The 25,738-nt window shown below is 28.3% G+C and overlaps 2 protein-coding genes across 2 annotated transcripts in view; both read right to left on the reverse strand.

Moving 5' to 3' along the window:
• LOC100214170 (G protein-coupled receptor kinase 3) overlaps positions 1-5,509 on the reverse strand; it is a 39,777-nt gene extending 34,268 nt beyond the window's left edge. The window contains exons 1-3 of the mRNA XM_065807823.1: positions 5,156-5,509; positions 1,183-1,259; positions 1,033-1,106 (exon numbers count right to left, since the gene is read on the reverse strand). Coding sequence (XP_065663895.1) covers positions 1,033-1,106; positions 1,183-1,259; positions 5,156-5,268 — 264 coding nt within the window. The 5' untranslated portion in view covers positions 5,269-5,509. The remainder of the gene's footprint in view (positions 1-1,032; positions 1,107-1,182; positions 1,260-5,155) is intronic.
• Positions 5,510-18,166: 12,657 nt separating this feature from the next.
• Positions 18,167-25,738, reverse strand: part of LOC100207732 (notchless protein homolog 1) — a 96,761-nt gene continuing 89,189 nt past the window's right edge. The window contains exons 12-18 of the mRNA XM_065807825.1: positions 24,825-24,921; positions 23,331-23,436; positions 23,204-23,246; positions 22,216-22,275; positions 22,086-22,142; positions 21,796-21,866; positions 18,167-18,428 (exon numbers count right to left, since the gene is read on the reverse strand). Of these exons, the coding sequence (XP_065663897.1) occupies positions 18,416-18,428; positions 21,796-21,866; positions 22,086-22,142; positions 22,216-22,275; positions 23,204-23,246; positions 23,331-23,436; positions 24,825-24,921 (447 nt within the window). The 3' untranslated portion in view covers positions 18,167-18,415. The remainder of the gene's footprint in view (positions 18,429-21,795; positions 21,867-22,085; positions 22,143-22,215; positions 22,276-23,203; positions 23,247-23,330; positions 23,437-24,824; positions 24,922-25,738) is intronic.

The following is a 25,738-nucleotide window of genomic DNA, read 5'->3' on the forward strand; positions in this document are numbered from 1 at the left end:
ATACAGAAGTTATGAGCTTTTGTGCTCGCAGGGTCAGTGGTGTTAGAGTCAAGCCATTCAGTGTAATGAGAATTAAAGTTACCAATAGCAACAATATTGGCTGAGGATTAAAGAGAAATGACTTGGTTAATTTGATCAGAAATTCAGTTTAAAAGAGTGCAGAATTTAGGAAAAGGAGAACAATACAGAACAAAAAGGAAGGTGATGAAATAAAGAGGTGCTAAGCGCAAGCACATGAAAGAATGGTCAGAAGATTTAAAACCTGATTTCTTAACAAATCAGTGAATTGATGCATAGGTATGCGCTCAAGCCAAACATTTGATTATTGGAGTCTTTGTGAACCAAAGGATAATAGCCATCAATATAGAAATCTGAAGAAATCAGTCTTACAAAGAGCAAGTAAGTCTGCTGAATTTTGCAAGTGGTAAGATTCAACTGATGGAAAGTTACTTTAAAAACTATGCATTATTGTAAAAGCTATATTGAAACTGTTAGGTGGTGGTGATGGTTTATTTGTTTCATACTTTTTTGAGCACTTTGGTTATGATTAAAGAAAACTTGACTCAATCATAGAGCATGGCCCAAGTAATGAGCTATGTAGTTGCTACAGTCCTGTGAATTCACCTAAATTGGTAACTTAGGACTCTTTATATGGCCTTAACAATGCAAACCAAAATCACTAACAGAACACCTTATATTCCAAACATGGCACTTTTAAACCTGTAACATTTTACAGCTGTTGATGGAATCAGCCTCTTTGAGAGCTACCACAGAGTTCTAGAAACTTTACTACCAGGCGGCCTCATAACCATTAATCCGAGTTTTAAATCTGTACCCTCACTTGGAGATAGCAGGAAGAGTTGAATAGGTGCCATTAAGGAGGCACAAACAAAAATCTATGAGTAAAGTCAAGAAGATCCAGCATGTTAACCTCTACTTTTTATAGAATTTTATGTGGTTGAATCTTTTTTCTTTTTTTTTTAACAATAAATTGCATAAAATTAAAAAATTTAAATAAATTTAAATTATTACCGCTTCATAAAAATTGATTTGAGGAACTGGTTCTTCACATTGTTCAAGACAAAACTCTTTGAACAACATAAACCCTAAAATAAAAGTAAATCATAAAATTGAAGATCCTTTAAAATTACTTATAATTTGAATATACCAATTAAAACTCACCTATTTTTTGATTAAATATAGCAGAAAAATTAACTTCATCTCTAGCTGTTAGATATTTATGCATCACACTGTAGACACTAAAAATAATATATATAAATATATATATATATATAAATATATATATATATATATACATATATATATATATATATATATATATATATATATATATATATATATATATATATATATATATATATATATATATATATATAAATATATATATATATATATATATATATATATATATATATATATATATATATATATATATATATATATATATATATATATATATAATAAAAAGTTAGTATTTTCTACAAATAGAGTGCTCAGTGTTCTTAAAGTACTGAGCAATAATAAATTATAATAAAAAATGATTTTTCATGAAACATCACTCTTAATTAAGTTCATCCAACATTTCCATGATGTTTTAAATCTAAAACCTTAAATTACTTGCAAATACATATAAAATTGAACATTTTTTAAATTACCACAAAAACGCAAACTTAATTAACTTTTAATGCAGAATGTGTTTGCTTTTAATTTTTTAATTTATACTGTTTTTTTTAATACTATTATTCAATTTTACTTTTCATTTACTTTTGTTTTATTGAGTGATTTATTTAGGGGTTGACGCGACAGAGTGCACATACATCGACTGAAATAAATAGAACATGCAAGGAGTGGAATACATTAACTAACTTCAATAACTTAAATAAGTAAAACATGCAAACATGCAAGTGTACATACATTGACTAACTTAAATAGATAGAACTTGCAAGGAGTGCTGCTGCATTGAATCAGGGTTTTGGCTTGGGCAGACAATTTTGATATTAAAAAAAATTCTGGTCTTGTTTTTTTAATATCAACAGATTATAGAAAAACTTTCAAACGACCTCGATAGGTTGTCCTCGATATCAGAGGCTATTTAAGGTAAATAATTTGGCCCGCGGTACCAATCCCCCTCCCCTGTGCCTGCTTTTGCTGTAACAAAATTTGGTGGAACCATTGCCATATGCAGGCATTTTTTCGTAAAAAAAATAACAACAATATTTGCTGCAAAAAAAAGTCCTCAATTTCTGAATTTGTTTAATGCTTTCAAAAAGGGTATAGAATAGCTCCTGCATATAAATAAATATATATATATCAGTCTTCTCTGTTTAGCCAGCGCTTTCGCGCTGGCTAAACAGAGAAAAACGAAAGTTTTTGCGGGCATGTATGCGAGCACAGAAAAAAAGCGCTTTCCAAAAAAATAAAAGTATTTTGTTTTAAATTGCAACAAAACTTTTTTTGTTCATTTGTTCAACTTTTATGAAATAAGGCCTTCTTTTGCCAGTTTTTTTTTTAATTAATTCATCTAGTATTAATTCAAAACATTTTTTTCGCTATTTTGTTCTAATATAAATAGTAGAAAAACGAAATTTTCAAAATTGCGCAGGCTAACTTAAAATTGACCATCCTGTCAGTGCTTTTTCGTGCGCTGACATTAATTTTCAAACGGAGAAGATTGATATATATATATATATATATATATATATATATATATATATATATATATATATATATATATATATATGTAAATGTGCATTATATTAGTTGATATATGTACTGAAGCCCCCAGCAGCAGGCTATTTTATTGTGATGTTAAAGGGCTTATCTAAACACACACACACACAACTAAACTTTGTTTTTCTGTATGCTTATCTTCAGCAAGAGCGCTCTATGAATGATATCAGAGATGAATATGTTTGTTTGAAGAGATATAGTAAAAAAAAACTTAGGATGATGGGATCAGATTTACACCAAGCTTATTTCAAATACTCAAATTTTCACTAGTAAAACTACAAAAAAATTATAATTAAAAAAAGCTTGAGATGCTAGACTAATTGAAAAAACACTAATACTATCTACAGTAAAAAAATAAATGTAGAGCAATCATTAATAGTGAAAACTAACTGGTCTTTTTTCAGCTAATAACTTTAAACATTCCAATTTCAAACTAAAAAAGTTATGGTATTTCATTAGTTGAAAAAGATTAAAACTTTAAAGAAATTTTTGAAAAAAACCCTTTTTTTAATAACCTAAAATAAATGAATAAATATTTATATCTGAGCAGTTATGTATGTAGCTAAGAAGGAATGTTGCTAATATGCAAGCTAAGAGGAAATGTTGCTGCTATGAAGTAGAGCAGTCATGGCACAGTAGTTAAAGGGCTTGCTTCAGAATAAAAAGGTCTAAGGTTCTATGCCAAGTCTGGCCATATTTGCAGTATTGGTAAGGAGGCATGAAATTTCTAGTTAAATTATTATCAATACTATTTAGTATCTGTCGCCGGTTATCAATAATGTGTTATACCTGTCATGTCTATAGTGAGAGTCTTGGTTGTTGTGTTAGCTCAATCATAGTTTACTATATATGTATGTTTGCGTTTCATCTGAACCTTTAGCAAAGTGTTCACTTACCCATAAGTTACTATTTGTATGTTTTATGTGTGAACCTCTGACATGGTATTAGCTCACCCGTTTTATATAAATGTCTGTGTTCTGTTTGAATCTCTGGTGTAGTGTTAGCTCAATTACCAACTAGTGACTATAACAATATAACATAGATTCACCTTAATTTCTATTATTCGCTTGAATATGTTTTTCTAAAACTGATTACTGAAACCACCAGTTCAATGTTTCAAAGTACTGCTTACTGAAGTAACATTTTTTAATTAGTTCAGGTAAAGTCAGGTTCAGGATCATCACAATCACCCTTGGTAACATGTAATCCACCCATGATAACATGTAATCAATGGTACATATAACTACATGGTAACATATAACTACATGTACCATTTACATTGAGAAAAAAAAAGTTTTCTTTTTATTATTGCAAGAAATCAATGTAAAAAAGATCCTGTCTGATGCTGAGCTCCATTATTCTCAGTTTATTAAATCTTGTATCTTATCTCAGAAGTTAGGCTCTAGAGACTTTTGGAAAATGTTCAACAGTGTCATTAACTGTGTCATGATCTTATTACCTCTCTTAAGGATAAGGATACTTTCAAAGAACTTTTACTCTAATTTGACCCTTGAATCTAATTGCCATACTCTTCCTGCTATTCCAGTTAAACAAGTTAACCAATTGTTAGACAGTCAAAGCCCCGGCTTCTGTTGCTAAAACCATTTATGAATAAAACTTTTTTATGGCTTGAGATCCAAACAATATTTCTGTAATAGTCTTACAAAAGTGAAAATTTATTTTGCAGCAATAGATCTCCTTCATATATATTTAGTGTGCCTTTAACTTAATCTTTAATCAATACTGAAACACTTGTCTATCACTATTTAAATATGATATCACCAGCAACATTTTACAGGAGGAAAAAAAATTATAAAATTTATTATCACTATTCTTATTAAATGTTTTTTTCTTCTTTTAAAAAGACTATTTATGCTTTGATGCACTCTTTTCTAATATTCAAAGCTGATTTTTTTAAGCAACTAGTATAAAATAATCATGATTATTTATAAAGAAAGAAGGAAGAGATGAAAACTAGAACTTACCGACCATCTGTAAAATGCGAACAAAAAGTATTTTGTAAATATAAATTATGCAGCTACTACTTATTTCTTAGTTACCACTAAATTTCTAAAATTATAACAATCTAGCATACCCTGATTAATACAATTAAAAAAAATAAAATTAATAATAAAACTTTTCTTGCATATTTGAATAAAATGCTTTTGGAATACAACAACAAAAAATCACCGTTTTGTAAAACTAAACAATGGAATACCACAAAAACTACTGACATATTTTCTAGACTGATATCTAATTTTAAAAAAATAGAATCGACTGTAAAAGCTTATTTTATCTGGTAATAAATTTACATGAACTTAGTAACAATGTATAATAGAAACTTTATATTAACTTGGTTTTAAGCAAAACTAATGATAGCAATATAATTTGAAAAATCACTAACGAAGCATCAGGCAGTTGTATTCTTTTACTAGCTCGAGCTGCAGGTGTAGATTTGGATTTCTCCATGGCCATTAAGTAGGAAACATCGGCCAATACAGCCTCCAAGTCCGCCATGTTTGAGAGCTCTTAGTAACTACTTTTCAAATCTGTTTTTGTAAATTTTCCTGATTTTCAGTAAACTTTGTTGCCGCTTCTTCTCAGAGGAAAAATATAAATTTTAAGATATTAATATTGCATTTTCCAATATAGAAAAACTTTTTTCATTATCGCAGGAGAAGATTACTTATACGCTAGCCTTATTATTAAATAGTTTTTTTTTCATTTAACGCCGACCGTGCATTGTGATGAACTAATCGGCGATTTGCTTTTTGATTCCAAGATATTGGAAATAAATGGAATGGATTTGGATGCATTTAAGATGCAAGTTGTAAATATATTACTAATTAAGTTTTATAAACTGGTAATAGAATCTATAATGGTGGACGGTTTTTGAAAATTTTGCTCCGTATCAAAGCAGTAAAATTCTGTTGTTGTTTTTTGTTTCTTTCTTTGTAGTGAAATATCCCTGGATTAATAATTCCTCGAAAAGTTAGCTGAACTGTAAACAATGAATTCAATTAACAATAAAGATTAAATCAAAACGTATAATTCAAATATAAGTCAAATTATATATATATATATATATATATATATATATATATATATATATATATATATATATGTATATATATATATATATATATATATATATATATATATATATATATATCTTCCCGCACTTTTTTCGAAAAGCACAATGCTAACCCTATAAGAAAATATAGCTTTACACATTTTTACTCAAAAAGTGGCAAATTTGCACTTTTCTTCTTTCTATCGTTTTCAACTACCGCTAGTGCCAGTTGGCAAAGATAAGAGAAGGTTGTGTTTCGATAAAAAAAATTGTGTGTTTTAAAAGAAACATCGGTTTACCATATTTAGAAGTGAAATGACTAGAACAACTAGCGCTGGTTTAACACCAGAGTTGTTCTAATGCTAGAATATATGTATGCATCTATTATGCATGCCCGTATCGTGAGGAGGAGGAGTCGCGCCTGATGACCACCCCTTCGGTCATCACGTGCGACGGACCGTTCTTTTTTTACCAAGTTCTTATGTTTCATGCATGTTTTCTTATAAAAAACAGAGCAAAATTTTTATTTGCTATTCTAAACTACCTTTTTTTTCAAAAATAACCCCCTCCCCCTCCTTCATAAAAATTTAACAATACGGGGCTGATATGTATGTATGTATATGTTATTATTGTTATTACTATTATTATTATTGTTATTATTACTATTGTTATTATTGCTGTTATTATTATTACTATTATTAGTATTATATAATGTAAACTAACGTCATAGCTAAAAGTTAAGATAGCAGATTTTTTTTATTTTTATTATTTATTTATTTTTGAAACTTTATCAAGATAATCTTTCAATTTAAAAAAAACGATCGTGATGTATTTTGCGCATTACGCGATAGGAAATAAAGATTAATCTATTTATTGTAAAAAAGTTAAATAAAAAAAAAAATTGTTTATGTATAAACAATAGTACATAACATAACAAAAAATCGATAAGCTAATTAAATAAGGTTAACATTGAAAAATACGATTTCTTTTAAGGAAAAAAAAACAAACAAAATAAACATGTGAACAAAATCTATATTTCTATCAAGTTCGAATGAAACTCGATTGGGCCATTTAAACGTTTATACATTTCTTACTTTTATGATTGAGAACTTAAGCTTTATTTTTATTTATCAAAATCATATGATTCAATTAGTCTTTTATTCAAAATACCAGTTCTGATACCGCTGATTGCTATTTTAAGAGTTTTAAATTTTTACAAGCAAATATGCTCGTAAATTTTTTACTTTGTATTACATTTTTTACACTAGTTCTGCTTTGAGGTGGTATTTTATTAGAAAAAGTTCTATTCAATTCAAAAAGCACAATACATGACCATAAAAGAATAAAGAAGTCACGGTATAAAACATGTTTCAGTACTTTGTATGGACTTCTCTGACGGTTAGAACAGTCTCTACTCTTTGCGGGATTGAGGCAACAATAGACCCACAATACTCGGATTAGGTCGAATAGCGATTGCACATCATAATTGCTGGGTATTCCTTAACAGAAGATGCTACTTATCAAGGGTTGGAGCGTGAGTTTGGTGGCGGGCAAACATTAATTTTGTGTACTTCAAACGGCTTAAATTGTGCTTCTTCTAAGAGCCACATTTTCACAGTCCGATTCTTGAGTTTTTTTTCAAAATTTGACGCGGACACAATCATTTTTTTGAAAAAAGCGTGGTTTTAATTTAGCATGGTACGATCAGATTAACAGTGAAATTAAAATCCTTGATAAAGCGTCATCGAATTGTGCGGGCACTAACATTTACATTAGAAGACAGCCGAGTAAGAATTTGTTTGCTTGAAATCTTTACGTTCTTCGCAGCCAAACGGCGTATTTTATATATATATATATATATATATATATATATATATATATATATATATATATATATATATATATATATATATATATATATATATATATATATATATATATATATATATATATATATATATATATATATATATATATATATATATATTTTAAAGTTGCAACTTCTAGTCTATCACAATATTTTTGAAGATTGATACCACCTGATGACTTTATGTGCTGAATGATATCATGAGTAGTTGTCTTCAAATGCAATCATTTATTCAGACTTGCTGTCTTCGATTAAGTTGTACTTAACCAGTCTTAGCATGTGAAGTTGTAATAATACTCTAAAATAATAATGTCTAAGTTACAGATGATTTTAATGTATATATAGTTATATATAACTTTAGTATAATATATATTATATAAAATATAATGCAACTTTTTAACATTTATTTTAACCAATTTTCCGATTGGTTGGTATTAACGCAATCACTTGTGCAACACAAGTATATACTGCAATACGAGGTGAATAGGAACAGAATTTCAAAGTTTTTCTGGTATATAGACTCAGATATAGTTTTTTCTGCAATTTTGAGTGCTAAGTATAGTCATATACTATTTTTCTATGAAGCTATCAGGGCCGTAGGAACAAAAAATTATATTAGGGGGGGGGGGGGAGGGCAGTACTACCCCAAAATAGTTTTAAGGACCTTTTTTTATTTTTTTTCATTCATTTTTTCAGTCAATTTCTTCATAATTATTTATTTAAAAAATTATTGGGTGGGCAAATGCTCCTGCTGCCTACCCGGTTGCTACGGGCCTGAGTTATGCATTTTTTAATAAATGAAAATAAAGGCTAACCTTAATACTTTTTTGTTTTGTATTTTCATATTGACCCTGCATATGAGATAAATCGAGACACCAACTGTTTTAAATTAACGTGTAAGATTTAATCTAAATTATTTAAATTAAACACAACTGTTTTAAATTAACGTGTAAGATTTAATCTAAATTATTTAAATTAAACACTTAATTTGTAAAAGTACAAGAATGGGAACCGTTTATTTAATACATTAAAATAAATAAAACATGTATATATATAGTGCATAGCTTAAATAAAATTAAAGCACATTATATTCCGAATAGTAAAAAAAGTTTTTACAAGTACCACTGCCCCCACACTGCCTATGGTGTTACTAATGCCTATGGTTTTAACAACTTTTTTTTGTTTTGAGGTGGCAACTTTTAGTCTATCACAGGATTTTTGTAGATTAGCAACACCTGTTGAGTTGATGCGCTGAATGATATCATGATTAGTTATCTTAGGTATCTTCAAATGCAAATATATATTCATAAAACTATATATATTTGGGGCGTTATGATAAGACCAATACTGCCTTCTTTTAGCTCTAGTCATGTAGATTTTATTTATATAACACGGCATTGTATTCTCTTTTTTACAGACGAAATAAAATAAAAAAATAGGAGTTGCAACCGTTTCCATTAGTCTACATTAAATTTTAAAGCATCGATACATTCAAGATTTGGTTGGTTCGTACTACTTATTATTTGAAAATAGCTGAACAGTGATTTGTTCTCAACTTGAGGTTAAACAAAGTGAGACCCATCCCCCGTATTTTGCATGACGCAGAAATTTTCTATTCTTCCGAGTAATAGGAACAGAGTTTTCAACATGACCAACTTGGCCAAGGTCAGTTTTTTCTTCTTTCCTGAGTCTGGGAAAAATCAAAAACAATGCTATCTCAATATACCCCATTGGATATTTTTTCCTATGGACTTGAAATCAATCAAATATATTAACGTTAACGTTGTTGCATGTTCTGTAAATTCTGACAGTCTCATCAAATTGCTTATGCAATAACTCGGTAAAGTTTCACAATTACATCTTTAGCATTTTTTTCTGTGCCAATAAAGTTTTTTCATGCTTACTTTTTTTCACACAACCTGATTTGTTCACATGATTTACTGCAACAGGTAATGTCACGCGATAAAAGTAGCCGTGATGTAGTGGTTAAAGTGCTGGCTTCAAAACTGGAGGTTTGTGATTCGTAACCGGCAATATAGCTTAAAGCTATTTAACCAGTACTGCAACTATTTATAAAACTAACAATATTGCTAATATATACGCTTGTCTGGCTAAGGGTTAGAACTGTAAAAAGTGTCTGGCTAATGAACCAGTGGGCAAGGCATGTAACAAGACGTCTTTTAAACGTCTTTTAAACGTTTTAAACGTCTTTTGAACGTTCAAAAGACGTCTTTTTTATGTCACCGACCATATAAACATCTTTTAACAGTTATCCAATTAACCTGTATAAGTTTCCACTTTTATACTATGAAGTAAGTACAATTACAATTTGTTGAAGTTTAAACGTGTCTAGCAAGGGGTTGCACCTTGATAAGTGTCCTGCAACGGATGGCAATGATTTCTAATACTACTCCGAAGAAAATTATAAGAAAATTGCCCTTTCAATTTGACGTATTTTAGCCGGTATTTTAAACACCTTTGGTAACTGCATCCAGCTAAAGGCACCATGATCTAAAGTACATTGTTGACGATTGTTCATTTTTGTGTTGGAAGCATGCGCTGAGAAATTTTCAGTCTTTATAAAATAAAGTAGGTCTGGCGGCCACGGGCTCTTAGACAATAACGCTATACTCATTTAAAAAAAAAAAAAAAAAGTAGAAAATTACTAACTCCATTGAGCAGCAATTTTCATTCTTATTAGATTTTTTCATTAAATTAAAGACTTTGCGAGGGAAAACTAGCGATCTTTTTTTGTTTTTAGCGATCTGTTTTGTTTACTAACTAAATTTAGCGTTACGTAACTCGTGGATCGCTAAGTAACTTTATTATGAAAAGAATTGGTCGATAAAACCTCTTTAAACTTTATGTAAGTAAAATTTTATAAAGAAAAACGTAAAATTTAAAATAATTTAAAAATAATTTTTTTTTTGCTTTGTCTTTGAAATAAATAAATAAATAAAAAACGCGTTCGCTACTTTGGTTACGCTATTTAAAAGTCTGAATCTATTTAAATCTTTTAAGCTTGGATAGAAGAAATAATAGCGATTTGATCAAGGAAGTGATAAAGATTTAATAACCACGCACTATTGTTTTAAACGTTTGAATGGCAATTACGTAAAATATACTTGTTATTACAAGTAGAATAAATTCAAATAAAATTAAAAGCAAAGAAATTGAAGAACACGTTAATTTTATTAAGCTGACTTTTTAAAACGAAATAATCTGCAACAGAAAAAAAACTTATTGCTTGTTTAAATACAAAGTTAATAAAAAAAATGAAAATTACAAAAAAGAATAATGTTCAAAACATCTCTGTGGAACAGTTCAGGAAAGAATCTAAGAGTCTCTTATTACAAAAAGACTTTGATTTAAAATACCTCTTTTAAAATAAATACATAAATAATGTATTTATTTTAAAAGAGGTATTTTAAATCAAATGTACTTCTCTTTTGTTGCAATTTTAATTAGATTTAATTTTTTTGTTGAAAAGCTATACATTAAAGTTGTTGTTAATATTTATCAAATTCAAAGGGTTCGGTCTTAACGGGTTTCAAAGTTGTTGCGTTATATTTATCAAATTCAAGGCCTCGGTTTTAACGGGTTTTTAAAAAGAACAGCTCTTTGCGAGGGACTCTTGCTTTAAATCCACCCTCTTTTAATTGATTTCAAATAGTACGTGCACTCTAATGTACTTTTATTCTAAATACTTTTTCAAGAAGGCTCGACGCTTTTGGTGCTGATAAAAATTAGTCTTTTTACATCATCTTGACAATTTATCGTTTTACGCTTAGCTATTGAATATATGAAAAATCAGATCTCAGCCAACACATCTAGTTTCACTTTCGTATAGACACAATAAAAATCAATATTATAAAATAATATAGAATTATATTACATTCTTAAATATATTAAAGGACTTAAACTGCAACACCACATCTCAAAATTGATTCTTGTTGATTATAAAAACAATATTTGTGCGAAAGAACGTATTTTCAAGTAATTAAACCCCAATATATGCGAGTAGGCCAAATTAATTTTACATTGTATAACGCCCTAATTACCATATTCTAAGTTTCATTCGTTTTGATTTATAAAAAACTTTTAATTTTCTGAAAGAAATCTGACATCCAAGCAAATGTTTCTTCATCAATATTTTGTATTATTCCAAAGAAAATAGTAAATCATTACAGGCACAACTTTAGGTCATCCTGTTCCCCAGCAAATTAACGGTTGTGACCTCTCCCCCTCTCTCCCCCTTTCTTCTCCATCCTCCTCATCCTTCCAACAAAATAAATCTGTTCTTCAACACAATTTTTTGTATGTCTTAATAAAAAACTTTTGCATTAGATTAAAAATGAACAAGTAATTGTGATACATTATTACAACAAGTTATTCCAAAAAGTAAACACGAGACAGTTATATCTTTGTACTTTGTGTATATTTAAAACAATTCAGTTATGCAAAACGAAATATAGACATTACTAAAGATAGCATCTAGGTTTAATTATTGCATTATTAAGTAGATAGATTATTTTGATATCTTGTTGCTGTTTTTTAAATCAGCGAAATGATCAATCACAACTTCAACGTTGATTTTTTTTAGGGAACATTTTCAATTTTCATATTTTTATTTATTATATGTCATGCCTATTGTAATATTTTTCATTTAATTTTTTTTTTTTCTTTTTGTGCTTGTGTCTTTATATAGTTGGAGGCGCCCTAGTTACTTTGTTAGCTGACCAGTAGCTTACTTAATTTGTATGCTTGTGTTTTGTCTGAACCTCTTGGGCGGTGTTGTTTCACACGTAAGTTACTTTATATATGTTTTTGTTCTATTTAAATCTCTGATGCAGTGTGAGATCAGTAACGCACTATAAAACTTACGCGCACCTTAATTTTAAGTATTTTGTTAGATGCAATGTTTTTCCTAATGCATTTCCATAATATTTTCCTTAACATTTTAAAGTACTGTTCACAAGAAGTAACACCTTTTAACTACCTCAGGTCATGTCAGGTTCAGAATCATCACGATCACTCTGATACTGGTATCATGTAACCCAGTACTACCTGCCCCATGACCTGGTGCCTAGGTTTTGCCTAGGTAAGTAGGTTTTATTTTTTTAGGCAAAGTCTAGAAGAAACAAACTCCTACTTAAAAATCCTCTGCCTTGCGGCTCTTGGTTCAGGAAAGGCTATAAATGGTGTCTCGATAAAAATACTCATGTTGGGCAGATGCTAATTGCATCTAGCTACTGTCTTGTAAAAGGCCTCTAAGGAAAAGACTTAAAGGGTAAACAGAATAATTCTGCATATCAGCCTTAAACCCTCTTTTTCATCTACTAGGCTGGCGTAGATGTAAATCTGTGTTACATTTTTCAGCCTAGGATGATGAATGCTGGATCTTCTTGATTTTTTCTTGACTCAACTCATGGGTCTTGCGTTGGTTCTGCAACCATCTAGTATTAAGGTTTTCTGAACTCTGTAGTAGCTCTTAGAAAGGATGGTTCCATCAACACCTGCAAAACATCAGAGTATTAACAGTACCATTTTGGGCATGGGTGGTTAATGCTTTTGGTGTGGATTGTTGAGACCACATAAGGAGCACTTTGTTACAACTTTGGGTTAATCAACGGGACTTAGACAACTACATAGCTCATTGCTTAGGAGGCCGTGGTCTATCTATAAATGAGTCAAGCTCTCTTTAAACTTAGATCATGCCAAAAGTAACTCAAAATATTAAATCACCCCCACCACCTAATTGTTTTAATATGTATTTTACAAATATTTGTGGTCTGCAAAGCAACCTTCCATCAATTGAATGTTACCTTTTGAAAAATTCACCACACTTGCTATCTCTTAGTAAGACTAATTTAAATTCCGTTGTTCCATCTTCAGATTTCCGTGTTGATGGGTACTATCCTTTGATTCGCAACGACTCCAATATTACATGCTTGGCTTGGGGGTATACATACGCGTCAATTCAACTATTTGTTATAAAAGGTTTGAGTTCTTTGACTATTTTTTTATGTGCTTCTGCTTGCACCTCTTCACTCTATCCCCTGGCACCTCTAACACCTCTTCATTCTATCACCTTTACCCTTTTTTTTTTATTGTTCTCCTTCTCCCCAATACTCTTTTAAATGTAATTTCTGATCAAATGGACATTCTCTTTACTCCTCTGCCTATAATGTTGTTATTTTCTGGACAACCCTAATAATTTGCCTTCACTCCTTGATTTGTGTCTTGACTCTGACCTCAGCTTGTGTTCAGTTTCTCCTTTTTCTCCCTTAGATGGTTCTGACCATTCAGAGATCTTTATAAGATCTTTCATCTTGTACTCTCCTTTGGACTCACCCGATCATCACACTACTTACAATTACCCTAAAGCTGACTGAGATTCTTTTTGTTATTTTCTTCGTGACGGTCCTTAGGATGATGTCTTTTCTCTTTCAACTGATAAATGCGCCTCGTAAACTCCTGGATTCTGACAGTAATGGAAGCTTTTTTCCTTCTCGTCGGTTTCAAGTCAAGCCTCATTCTACTCCATGGTTTTCTTTTTCTTTTGAAGCTGTATCTAATTTTTGTATCTAATCGTTATCATTTTTTTAAACTTTTTTAAAATAATAACTCTTTTAAAAACAACCTGCTATTTATTATTGCAAAAAATCGTTGTAAAAAGGTGATGTGCGATGCTAAGCTTCATTATTATCAGTTCACTAAATCCCGTATCTAATCGCAGAAGTTAGGCTCAAGAAACTTTTGAAAAATCGTCAATATCCTCATTAACAAAGATAGATCTAACAACCCATCTCTCATTCAAGGGACTGACTCTCTCAAGGATAATACAGAACTGTTTGTAAAGAACTTTTTTTCAAATTCAACTCTTGAATTATCTTAAGGCCAATCTTTTCCTTCCATTCCAATTAAACAGGTTAACCCATTGTTAGACATTTAAATCGCTCCACCTTCCATTGCTAAAATCTCAATTAAAATCTTCTACGGTTTGTGGTCTAGACAACATTCCTGTCATAGTCTTACAAAATTCTCCAGAACTCTCTTCAATTCTCTCTAAACTACTGACCTTAACTGAGTCTTGTTTTCCTGCCTTCTGGAAAATGGCATCTGTTGTTCCAAATTTCAAAAACTTTTTCTTTTTATTTATTTTTTATTTTTTTCTTCTTATGTGTTTTAAATTTATTAAATTTTTATTTTTCTTTAAAAATTAAAGTGTTTTTTTATTTTTATTTCAATAATGACTAAAGGGGCTCTATGAAAAGGTTGTGATGATAAACGCATCATCCTTATCTTCTTTGAGTCCCTGACTGATTATAACAGTATATATATATATATATATATATATATTATAAATTAAAAAGATTAAAAACGTCATTTTATAAAGGTTTTTTATGTTTACGATGTTATTTATTTTATATGAAAACTTGTAATATTGTTTAATCAGCGAAATAAAAGTTAAATAAATAAAATTAAAACAAAAATGAAATAAAAACTTATAGTTTTGATTACCTTTTCTTTTTTTTAAAGAACCAGTTGGTTCTTTTTTAAAGATTCACTTCGCCCCCCCCCGCCCCTTAATTCATTTTATTTGTAGAATCGCGTCTGACTACCCTAAGAGTGGATTTATTTATAACAATTTATAAACACATTCCCTCAAAATTTTTCAAAAATATTAGAAAGAATAATGTATAACAGAGTGTACCGATATCTAACTACCAATAAACTCCTTTATGAAAATCAGTTCTGTTTTAAAAAAAACAACTCAACCGAACATGCTATTCTTCAATTAACACGTTGTATTAACAAATCTTTTAAAAATCCAAAATTTACTCTTGGTGTTTTCATTGACTTGTCAAAAGCTTTTGATACGGTCGATCATAATATTTTGCTTAAAAAACTTGAATGTTATGGCATAGCAGGAAAAACTTTAAGTTGGTTCAAAAGTTTGGTTCAATCTCTGTAACCGAAAGCAATTTGTTTTTAACAAAGATTCCCAACCTCAAATATTAATAAACATAACATATGCTGTCCCACAAGGATCCATACTTGAACCACTTCTTTTCATTATATATATAAATGATCTTAACAAAGCATCCAATTTAAAGACTATAATTTTTGCAGACGACACAAACTTGTTTCAGTCACATGAAAATATAAACATACTTTTTAATAATATGAATAGAGGACTTAAAAAAATTTCATTTTGGTTCAAAAAAAATAGACTATTCTTAAGTATTGAAAAAACAAAATGGATACTTTTCCATCTAAACTACCAACCAAACAGATACTGCCTGTAAATATGCCAGATCTTTTTATAGACAATGTCATCCTAAAAAGAGAAAAAGTGACAAAATTTTTAGGAGTTTTAATTGAAGAAAATCTGTCTTTGAAAGAAATCACACATCAATAATATTTCTAAAAAAAGCTGCAAAAAACATTGGAATTCTATACAAATCTAGAGGTATTTTCAACAAAAAGCAATCAACACATTATATTACTCTTTTATTCACTGTCATATCAATTAGCAAATATTATATGGGGAAGTACACATAAAACTAAACTTAAATCTCTTTATCGGCATCAGAAATACGCAGCTCGCATAATAAATTTTAAAAATCGTTTTTTGAACTCTGAATCCGCTTTTTAAAAAAATGGACGCCTTAAATGTTTATCAACTAAATGTATTTAATGTTTTGTGTTTTATGTACAAATGTAAAGAACTTATGTCCCCGATGTTTTTGTAAACCTTTACAAAATTAAACCCCAAAACAAATATAACCTACGTCATAATAGCATTTTAGAAAAACCTTCTTGTAATAATAAACAAGCTCAATTTTGCGTATTTTATCGTAGACCTTTTCTCTGGAATGAAATAGTACGGCCTCATTTTATATTTTCATCTAAATTGACCTACTTTTTTTTAAACAATTATTAAAAAAATCATTTTTTTAACAAAAAATATTCTTGATTTTTTTTGTTATTTTAAAAAATATTTTCAGTTGCTATACTGCCTATTGATTTGTTATGTTTTATTTTGAGTTTCACTTCTGAAGTATGTAGAGTATTAAATTTATGATATATTTAGTGATTAAATACTCTCGGTATATATTTATTTATATAGTATATAGATGTTTTTATCGTAGAAGAAAATAGAGTTTTGTTAAGAGCTTTATGATAAGGTCATTACGATCTTCTTGAAGTCCTCCCCATATAATATTATAAATCATATAGTGTAAATAATATTATACGGCAAAAACAATTTTAAAAATAAAGTGTTCAAAAACAAATTAATTGAATTTTTTAAATACTAACTTTAATAATGATAGCATGTTTAAGAATTGCATTTACAAAGAAGCTTCCCGCTCTCTTTTTCAACAACGATGTTTTTTGAGCAAAGCGGTGATCGAACCGCGGACAATCCAATTCAGAAGTCGGCGCGCTCAACATTGCACCATGTCTATTTTTGGTTTTTTAAATAGTTTGTTATTACAACTTCAGAGTGAAAAAAATTCAGTTTGTTATATAACTTTTTTAGTCTGTTTAAATATTTTGGTGAAATGTTTTAAAAGAGTATTTTTTGCAAACTATACAAACTTGAAAATAAGATTATTTTTTACTTGCTTCTGTAATTCTTTTATTTATGAAACTTGTAACAAGAAGAGTGTTTATAAATGATTTTTTTTAAAACGAACGCGTCAGCCATTTTAAGTTAGTTTAAAATTTTGCTAAGACACAACTAAGACAAGCTTCAAAACAATCCACATGTAAAAATAAAAATGAAATACAAAATTTTTGTAAATAAGTTTATCTAATTAACTATTGTTAACTTTAAACCGTCTATTTAAAAATTTATTGCATTTAACTTTGTTTATATTAATAAAGTTTAATCTATAAAGTACGCAACAAAACTACTGAATTTGACTCCTCTCAACTTTTGTTCGCTCACAATGACACCTTTTCTGCAATTGACGCGCGCTTTTCATTTAGTTCTATTGCGTGTTACTTAAAATAATTTGAGATTCTAATGTCTCAATCATTCAAATTAAACAACCTTTTTTGTTTTTGTCGAGTGTCTTTTGCACATTCGAGAAACTCATTGCTTTTATCAAATAATTATTATCACCGATTATTTGGAAAACTTACATTCATTAGCGTAACTTACATTAATTTTTATAATAACCAGAAAGATTGTTGATATACATTAAAAGCAGTATTGGTCTCAGAACATTACAGTTTACGAAAAAGGGAGTAGAAACATTTCTCAATTAGTCCAGTATAACACCACTCTAACGTACACGACAAAACAACGTTAATTCAAACCTTTCATCTGACAAGACAAAAAAAGCAACAAAATTGAAATATCAACTAAAATAGTGAAAAGAAAAGGCAGCTAAGTTGATAAAACTTTAAAAATAATGAAAAAATAAAACCTAATATTTTGAAAAAAAGAAATCTAAATGTAAACACAAGGTTTGCACAATTTATTCAATTCAATGAATACCAAAACTTATTTATACATTAAATATAAATACGTATTTTTTCAGTATAAAATTAGTTTTTAATTGTCGGACCTAAATAAATTAAAATTAATTTTAATTATAAATCAATGACAACGATGATCATTGCTGTTCACCACAATTTTCCGCTAAACATCGGAATCCAAACATCGATTACTAAGTGTTACATTAGGAGCACGTCTTTTTCACGCATCAAGTTCGCCAGCTTAAATAAATTTAAAAAAAAACATATATAAAACACATATGCAAATAAAACATACAAAATAATAATATACAAAATCATAAATAATCAGTCTTTCTAGTTTAACCAAAACATTGTTGGTTTACAGAAAAGCATCTTTGGTATTTGAGTTATATAACTTCTAGGTTTGAGGTAAACTTCAAACCTTTGTATCTATATGAGGTAAACTTCAAACCATTCTTATCTCAAATGAGTATACTTTTGAGTATACTTGTTGAGTATACGGATTCGTTCCTTTCTTAAATAAGTTTTGCCTAAAATTGCAATAATTAAAATTCGGAAACTTAAAATTCCTTAAAAGACCTTAGCCGCTCAAATGTGGCAGATTTGACATACCTTAATGGAAAATATTTTCGTTGAAAGATTTCATAAAATTTATTTCAAAAAGCGACAACAAATTCCGAAAAAATCATATTTGGGTTATATTTCATTAAATTTATTTTCACGATAAACCCATTAACATCAACTTTTGACAAACAATCTCCAATATTAAATAACCCTCAATGACTTCCACACTGACTTCAACCAATTACTTCCATCAATGACTTCAATCAATGATTTCCACACTGACTTCAATGAATGACTACCACACTTACTTCAATTAATGACTTCTACCAGTGACTTTAATTATAAGAAACCATTTGGATTAACAAGATTTTTATTTGTACTTGACCTCTCAACCTCCAAATTTGCATCTGTTTCCCCAAAATGCTTTTGACTCCCTTAATTTGCCTCCCTAAAGAGCGATTGACTGAGCTTAATCTTAATTGTGTTTCTCTGTTTAGTCCAAAAAAATTCATAATAATCAAAGATAAAAAAAATCCATTGAAACCAAACCTGAGATTAAAGACTAAACTAGAACCACAGATTTGATTTTAATATGATTCCAAGCCTAAAGCTGATGCCTTAGACTTACTACTCACTACAATTTTATAAACTTACAATACTATGATCACCTGTATCACTTAATATGATCATCTCTATCACTTACTATGATCATCTGTATCACTTACTATGATCACCTGTATTTTAATATTTAACCTGTAGTTTAAATATTAAACACTTCAGCAAAAGTTTTGGATTAAATCATTAATTAAAAACAATTACTATTATCATAGTTGTAGCCATAAAATTACATCTTTAATTACTTAATGTATTTACTTAATTACTTAATTAACAAATTAATTTTTATAATTAAATTACTTAATTACTTAATTAAATTAAAATAATTAAATAAATTAAAATAATTAAATTACTTAATTACTTAATTAACAAATTAATGTATCCATGCAACAAGGAGGAAAAACACCCCACTACAAACAACCACTTATAAAAATACTTGATCCAATTTTTTTCAAAAAGGAGTCTAGTCTACTTTTAAAAGAAAGTTCAGTGGAGTAATAGTTACTTGCTCAGGTAGTTCGTTCGAGAATTTAGTTGACCTATTATATAACATATTGTATCTTAAAAGGAAGTTTAAAATATACTCACACCTCATTTTAAAATGGTGACCACAAGACAAGAATTTTATTAGATGTATTTAATTAACTTAAAACAATGTATTCATTTAAAGACTTGGATTAGATTGCATCATAGATGCAAAAACTCAAGTGATGGTAGATTTAATCTTTTTAGTCTTTCGCATTATTAAAGGTGTCTGGAAGCCTATTTTGTTGCTTTGCGTAAAACAGATTCAGATTTAAAGCTAAGTTGTAAAAATGATTCCCAAATTACACTTTTTAGTACCTTCTTAGGCATTAATTTATACCTTGATTATTTTAAAATGCCTTGAGCATTTTAAAATGCTTAATTTTAACTCAACTTGAATACCAAGTGTAATCAATTCTGCAGATCAACCAGATTAGTTTGCTGATATTAAACTTTTTTAAACTTCTAAACAATGATAGTAAAATTAAAAAAAAAAAGAAGTTTAGTATCATTGGCAAATATCTCAGAAGTTTCAGAAAGTTTAGCAAGATTGTTTGTGTCCAGATTGAAAAAAAGCCTTAAGAAACACCATGAAGAACATCAATCCAAACAGAGCTGGTATTGTTAATTGTACCAATGAGAGCATGTTATTATTGTTAATGTGATTTAAGATTTTGTTCTTTACAAAACTTTTTTGATTCTTTTCAAAACGATTTTTGAAGATTTTGCAGGCAACAGAAGTTTGTAAAATAAGTCGATAGTTTTCAGCAAGTAATTGATCTCCTTTTTTTATAGACCGGACTAATATTTGCTAATTTCCACAGAGTGAGGACTAGTCCAGAAATAAAAGATTCATGGAAAATTTTTATAAGGGGGATTGCAAAACACATATCTTAAGTATTAAGAGATGCAAGCCACCAGATTAGAAAGATTTATAAGGATTTAGATTAATGAATTCCTTGTGAATGTCTGAAATAGAGAAACCTGAGTTGTCATTATAAATGGATTCAGATTTAATATCACTTTTATTTAATAATGAAAAATATTCAGAGCTTTAAAAAGTAAACATAGATTTGAATAGAGAGTTCAGAGTATCAACTATAGAAGGAAGAGCTGCAACAATTCTGTCTGAAGTATCTTTGTGAGAACGAACTCTTTACCTAATTTTTTTTGTACTAGGATTTTAATTTTATTTCTTTTTCATGTGCTTTTTTTGCTTTAAATATATCAGCTTTTACTTGAACTTTTTTATGCAACAATTAAGACCTTTGTAATTTATTTCAAGTTCATTATTCTTTAATTTAGTGGAGCATTTGATATACCAAGCAGATTTTTTTTACTCAGATTAAGTTTTTAACACGTGGAGGATCACACTTTTTTTTTTTGCTTTATTAATCTTGGGGATAAAGGAATTATCCCCAAGATTAATTATTAGCAAACAGTACGATAATTAGAAATTATTAAATTAAACATTTGATCTTGGATTTATGTATAAAAAAATATCCCAGTTGATTGATACAATAAAGTTTAATATTGAATCGTAATCACCTTTGTTGTAACTAAACAATCCAGATTCCCTTTCAGGAAACAGTTCTGAAACTAAAATTCTTCAAATGAGCCTTAATCTTATTACATACCATTAGAGAGCAAATTTATAACAAAAAATAACAAACTTTTTGCACATTCTGCTGTAAATTGTACTTTTTGAATATATATGTGTATATATATATATGTGTATATATATACATATAATTTATTTTAAACATATGTTAATTAAATAGAATCAGTAGAACAAAATGGGTAAACCATTTTAAATATTATAAATTTATAATTATATTTCAAATATTTTATACAAATCAACGTATTTGACATTCATTATATCATATAATCAATATTAACCTACATTTTTAATACTTTATCTTTTCCACCACTAGCAACTCTGAGACCATCTGGACTCCAATCAACAGCATAAACCTAAATATAGAATAAAAATACAGTGTATATAAAAAAAAAAATCATTTTAAAAATTTAAAAAACTTTTAAATCATGTTATTTAAAAGTAATTAAAATAATAAAGAACCAAGCAAAGAAAATATAAAAAATATCAAAACCATAACCAAAGATATCTCAAAATCTTTTTGTAAAAAGCAAAAACCATAATTTATTAAAAGCGTTAAATATTTATCAAGATACCTCATCAGAGTGCCCTGGTAAGTCACACTGTAGTTTTTTTGTTTTCATGTCCCAAACCTGTAAAAAATTTAATTAAAGTGAAAAAAAAACTTACATATATTATTGTTATAAAATTAAAGCATTAAAAAACCTTTAATGTACTATCTGAACTACCACTGCATAACAATCGGCTATCTGCTGACCATGCAATCTAAAAAGTTAACAACCAAAAGTTAAACCATAGAAACATAACCATGGAAGTTATGGAACAATATATGACAAAAACATGGAAACCAAAGTTGAGACTTTAAGATTGTAAATTCTCATATGATAATCAAAATAAATCTGCTTTAAAACTGTACTTAGACATTTGACGATTCGTTTTTGAATTTAGAAACATTTTTTGTTGTTGTTGCTTTGCCATACAATATTCAAAATTCTACTTTTAAAAAGGGCAACAGCAAAGCAACAACAACAAAAAATGTTTCTTCAAACTATATGAGTGGAGTATATCAAGCATGAATGGATAATGGATAATAAATGGAATAATGTATAACTAATGAAACTTAAGTTATTTTAAAGACATCTTTTTTGAATGTCAAGTCATAATTCAAAATAAGAAAACCAACTTAAACTAAAATAAAAACTTTGGAAAAAAAGCAGTTATACCTAGTTTCTTTAATAAAAAAAAAAAAAAAAAACCTTGCTAAATACATACAAATTGCTTCAAACTATGTGGTGTATCTATAAAAAAACAATTTTTTTTGATACTTTAATAGAAATAAATTTAGTGAGTTTTTTTCCAGTAAAACATTTTTGTTTAAATTTTTAAACAAAAAAAAACAACAGTTTTTCTGTTAATGCCCCACAAAACTAATTTCACAAACACCATTAACACCCTAGCACCGTTATTAATTCAAATTTAAACCTTATTTATTTATATTTATTATTATTTATATCTTTAACTCTTTTAATTACTTTATTCTATTTAATATTTGACTGAAAAATAAAAATCAATATATTAAAGATGAATAAATACAATGAATGAACGATGATTGAAGAACATGAATACAGGATTAACAGCATATAGAATTAACATGGCCACAAAATGCAGCAATAAATTTAAAAAATAAACAAACCTGGTATACAGAATTAACATGGCCACGAAATGCAGCAATAAATCTAAAGAATAAATAATAAAATAAGATTATAAAACAAAAGAAAAAATAAGGTAAACTTTAGATTATATTGAACATTTTTGCATACTTTCCTGTACAGCCATCCCAAAGTTTGACAGATTTATCAAAGGAGCCACTTGCTATTAGACGACCATCAGGTGAAAATTGAACAGTGTTAATAAGTGCCTGATGGCCTAAAAAAAATTTTGCCATATCAACTATAATATTTAAATCAACTAAATATATATAAAAATGATAACTATAACATAAAAAGAGAAAATTATTTTAATGTAAACTTCTTAACTCGTGTTTTTCAACAAATCAAACTAGTTGCAAGAACTTCCAAAAACACATATCTGGCATAAGCAAATGAATTTACAGACTGATATAAATAAAAACTTTCATAGGTGCTTACAACCACTATAAATGTGAACTAATACAAGTTATATAAATCTTACATAAGCTGTACAAATTTTACATAAGTGAAAACTCGGTATTAAGTACTAGTTTTAACTGGGTACAAAAACATGACCAAAACTTTATATGTATAAGCCCAAATTAGTAATTTAAAACTCTTATGAAATTTAAACAAAATATTTTCTGTGCAAATAAAAAAGAACATAGATTGTAGATTGATTAAAGCATATTTACAAATAATAATAAAATACTAATCTCAAGTAAACACCTTAAAAAGTAATTTTTTCATATATATAATTAATTGTATTAATAACAATTGTACATAAATTGTACATTGACTAAAGCATAGGGAGAGTCGTAGCAAATGATTATTTATTAACTGATTCTAATATAATTACTAGATAAAATTGTAATTAATGTAATTATTAGATTTTAGACTAAGTTACCCTTTCCTTTTAGCTTTAGCTAATAGTTAAGCAATTAGGTTTAAACAGGTTGTGCTAGAGCTGTCAAATAGAACAACAAGAGATGGTTGCACAAAGGAAATAAACTTTCCACAGAGCCTATTATTTTTAGTCGTGTTTCTGAATTAGAAAACTTTATCTTTAATTACTACAATGCAGAAGTGTGAGTTTGTTGACAGTATAGACCATGTAAATTTAGGAGATCTTTTGTATGTTCAAAATGCATCAGATTTTGTGCTAGAATTTTTAACATTACATGGTTTAGACCCAAAATCAGCCTTTATAAAGATTTCATTAGATAGTGGTGATTTATTTTTTAAAATGATCATCAATATCTTTGATTATCATAAGAAGAATGATTTAGATCTTGAGTAATGGTATACAACAATTCCACGTTCTAGCTATTATTGAAGATATTCCTGAATCTAGTTATAAACTGAGGCAAATTATAGAAAAAAGTTTAATTTTCCAATGTGTCGATTTTTATGTTATCATGGATTTTTTTCACTGGTTGGAAATTTTTTTTAGATATCTGGCCAGGATTTGATGATTAGCTAAAATCATAAATGTTGTTAGACAAGGCTATAAAGGTAGAGGCTGAGATAGAAACAATTCAAACAATACACCAGTTTGTATGACCTTGCTTAAAGTTAAAAAATTCACTGTTTGGCAATATCCTCCTAAAACTAGTAAAAAATAACCTGTCATTCTGGCAATTTCCTTTTTAGATTCAGAAGGTTGCCATAAAAAAAGTGTGAAATCATCAGAACCTGACACAAGAATTTCTGGTTTAACTCCCTATAAACAAAAAAATCTATAAATTAATGTAGAATAAATAAATTTGAAGTCTTTAATAAAAATTACTAAATGTTAATTAAGTTGCTTAAGCTATAAATACTTTTACTGATTTTTTTAATGGTTATTAGAAGCTTCAAAAGGGCGGTCTAGTTGCAATATACAAATATATAAATATATATATATATATATATATATATATATATATATATATATATATATATATATATATATATATATATATATATATATATATATATATATATTAGGGTGTTGACTTTTTGGTAAACTTTTGGTATCTCCAGTATCCAATATAAAAAACAGATGAACTTTGGTTTGAAAGTAACTGAAAAGTCATTGGTTTTATTTAATTTTTGAAAAAGGTCACCCACCATGATCCTTGATTACACACTGGCTCCCATATATCAGTGAATTTTTTTTTCTTCAAAAGTATATCAATCTGGGTCTCAAAAGAATCAGAATTTTATAGTGATTTTAAAATTCATAATCTTTTCTACTAAAACATTAAAAAAAAAAATTGCAAACAAAATGTCAATAAAAACGACCTTTTAAAAAATTGCAAACAAAATGTCAATAAAAACGACCTTTTATTGTTTTTAATTATAAACTGTTTTTTTTTTTGTATTTAAAATTTAAGAAATTTATTTTTATTTGAAACTATTATTATTTCTGAAATCTCTATGAAATTCTGGTTTTTTTGAGACCCAGGTTGATATACTTTTGAAAAAAATTCACTGATATATGGGAGCCAGTGTGTAATCAAGGGTCATGGTGGGTGACCTTTTTCAAAAATTAAATA

Source organism: Hydra vulgaris, chromosome 10 (assembly GCF_038396675.1).
Source record: "Hydra vulgaris chromosome 10, alternate assembly HydraT2T_AEP".
In the NCBI taxonomy this organism is placed as follows: Eukaryota; Metazoa; Cnidaria; class Hydrozoa; order Anthoathecata; family Hydridae; genus Hydra; species Hydra vulgaris.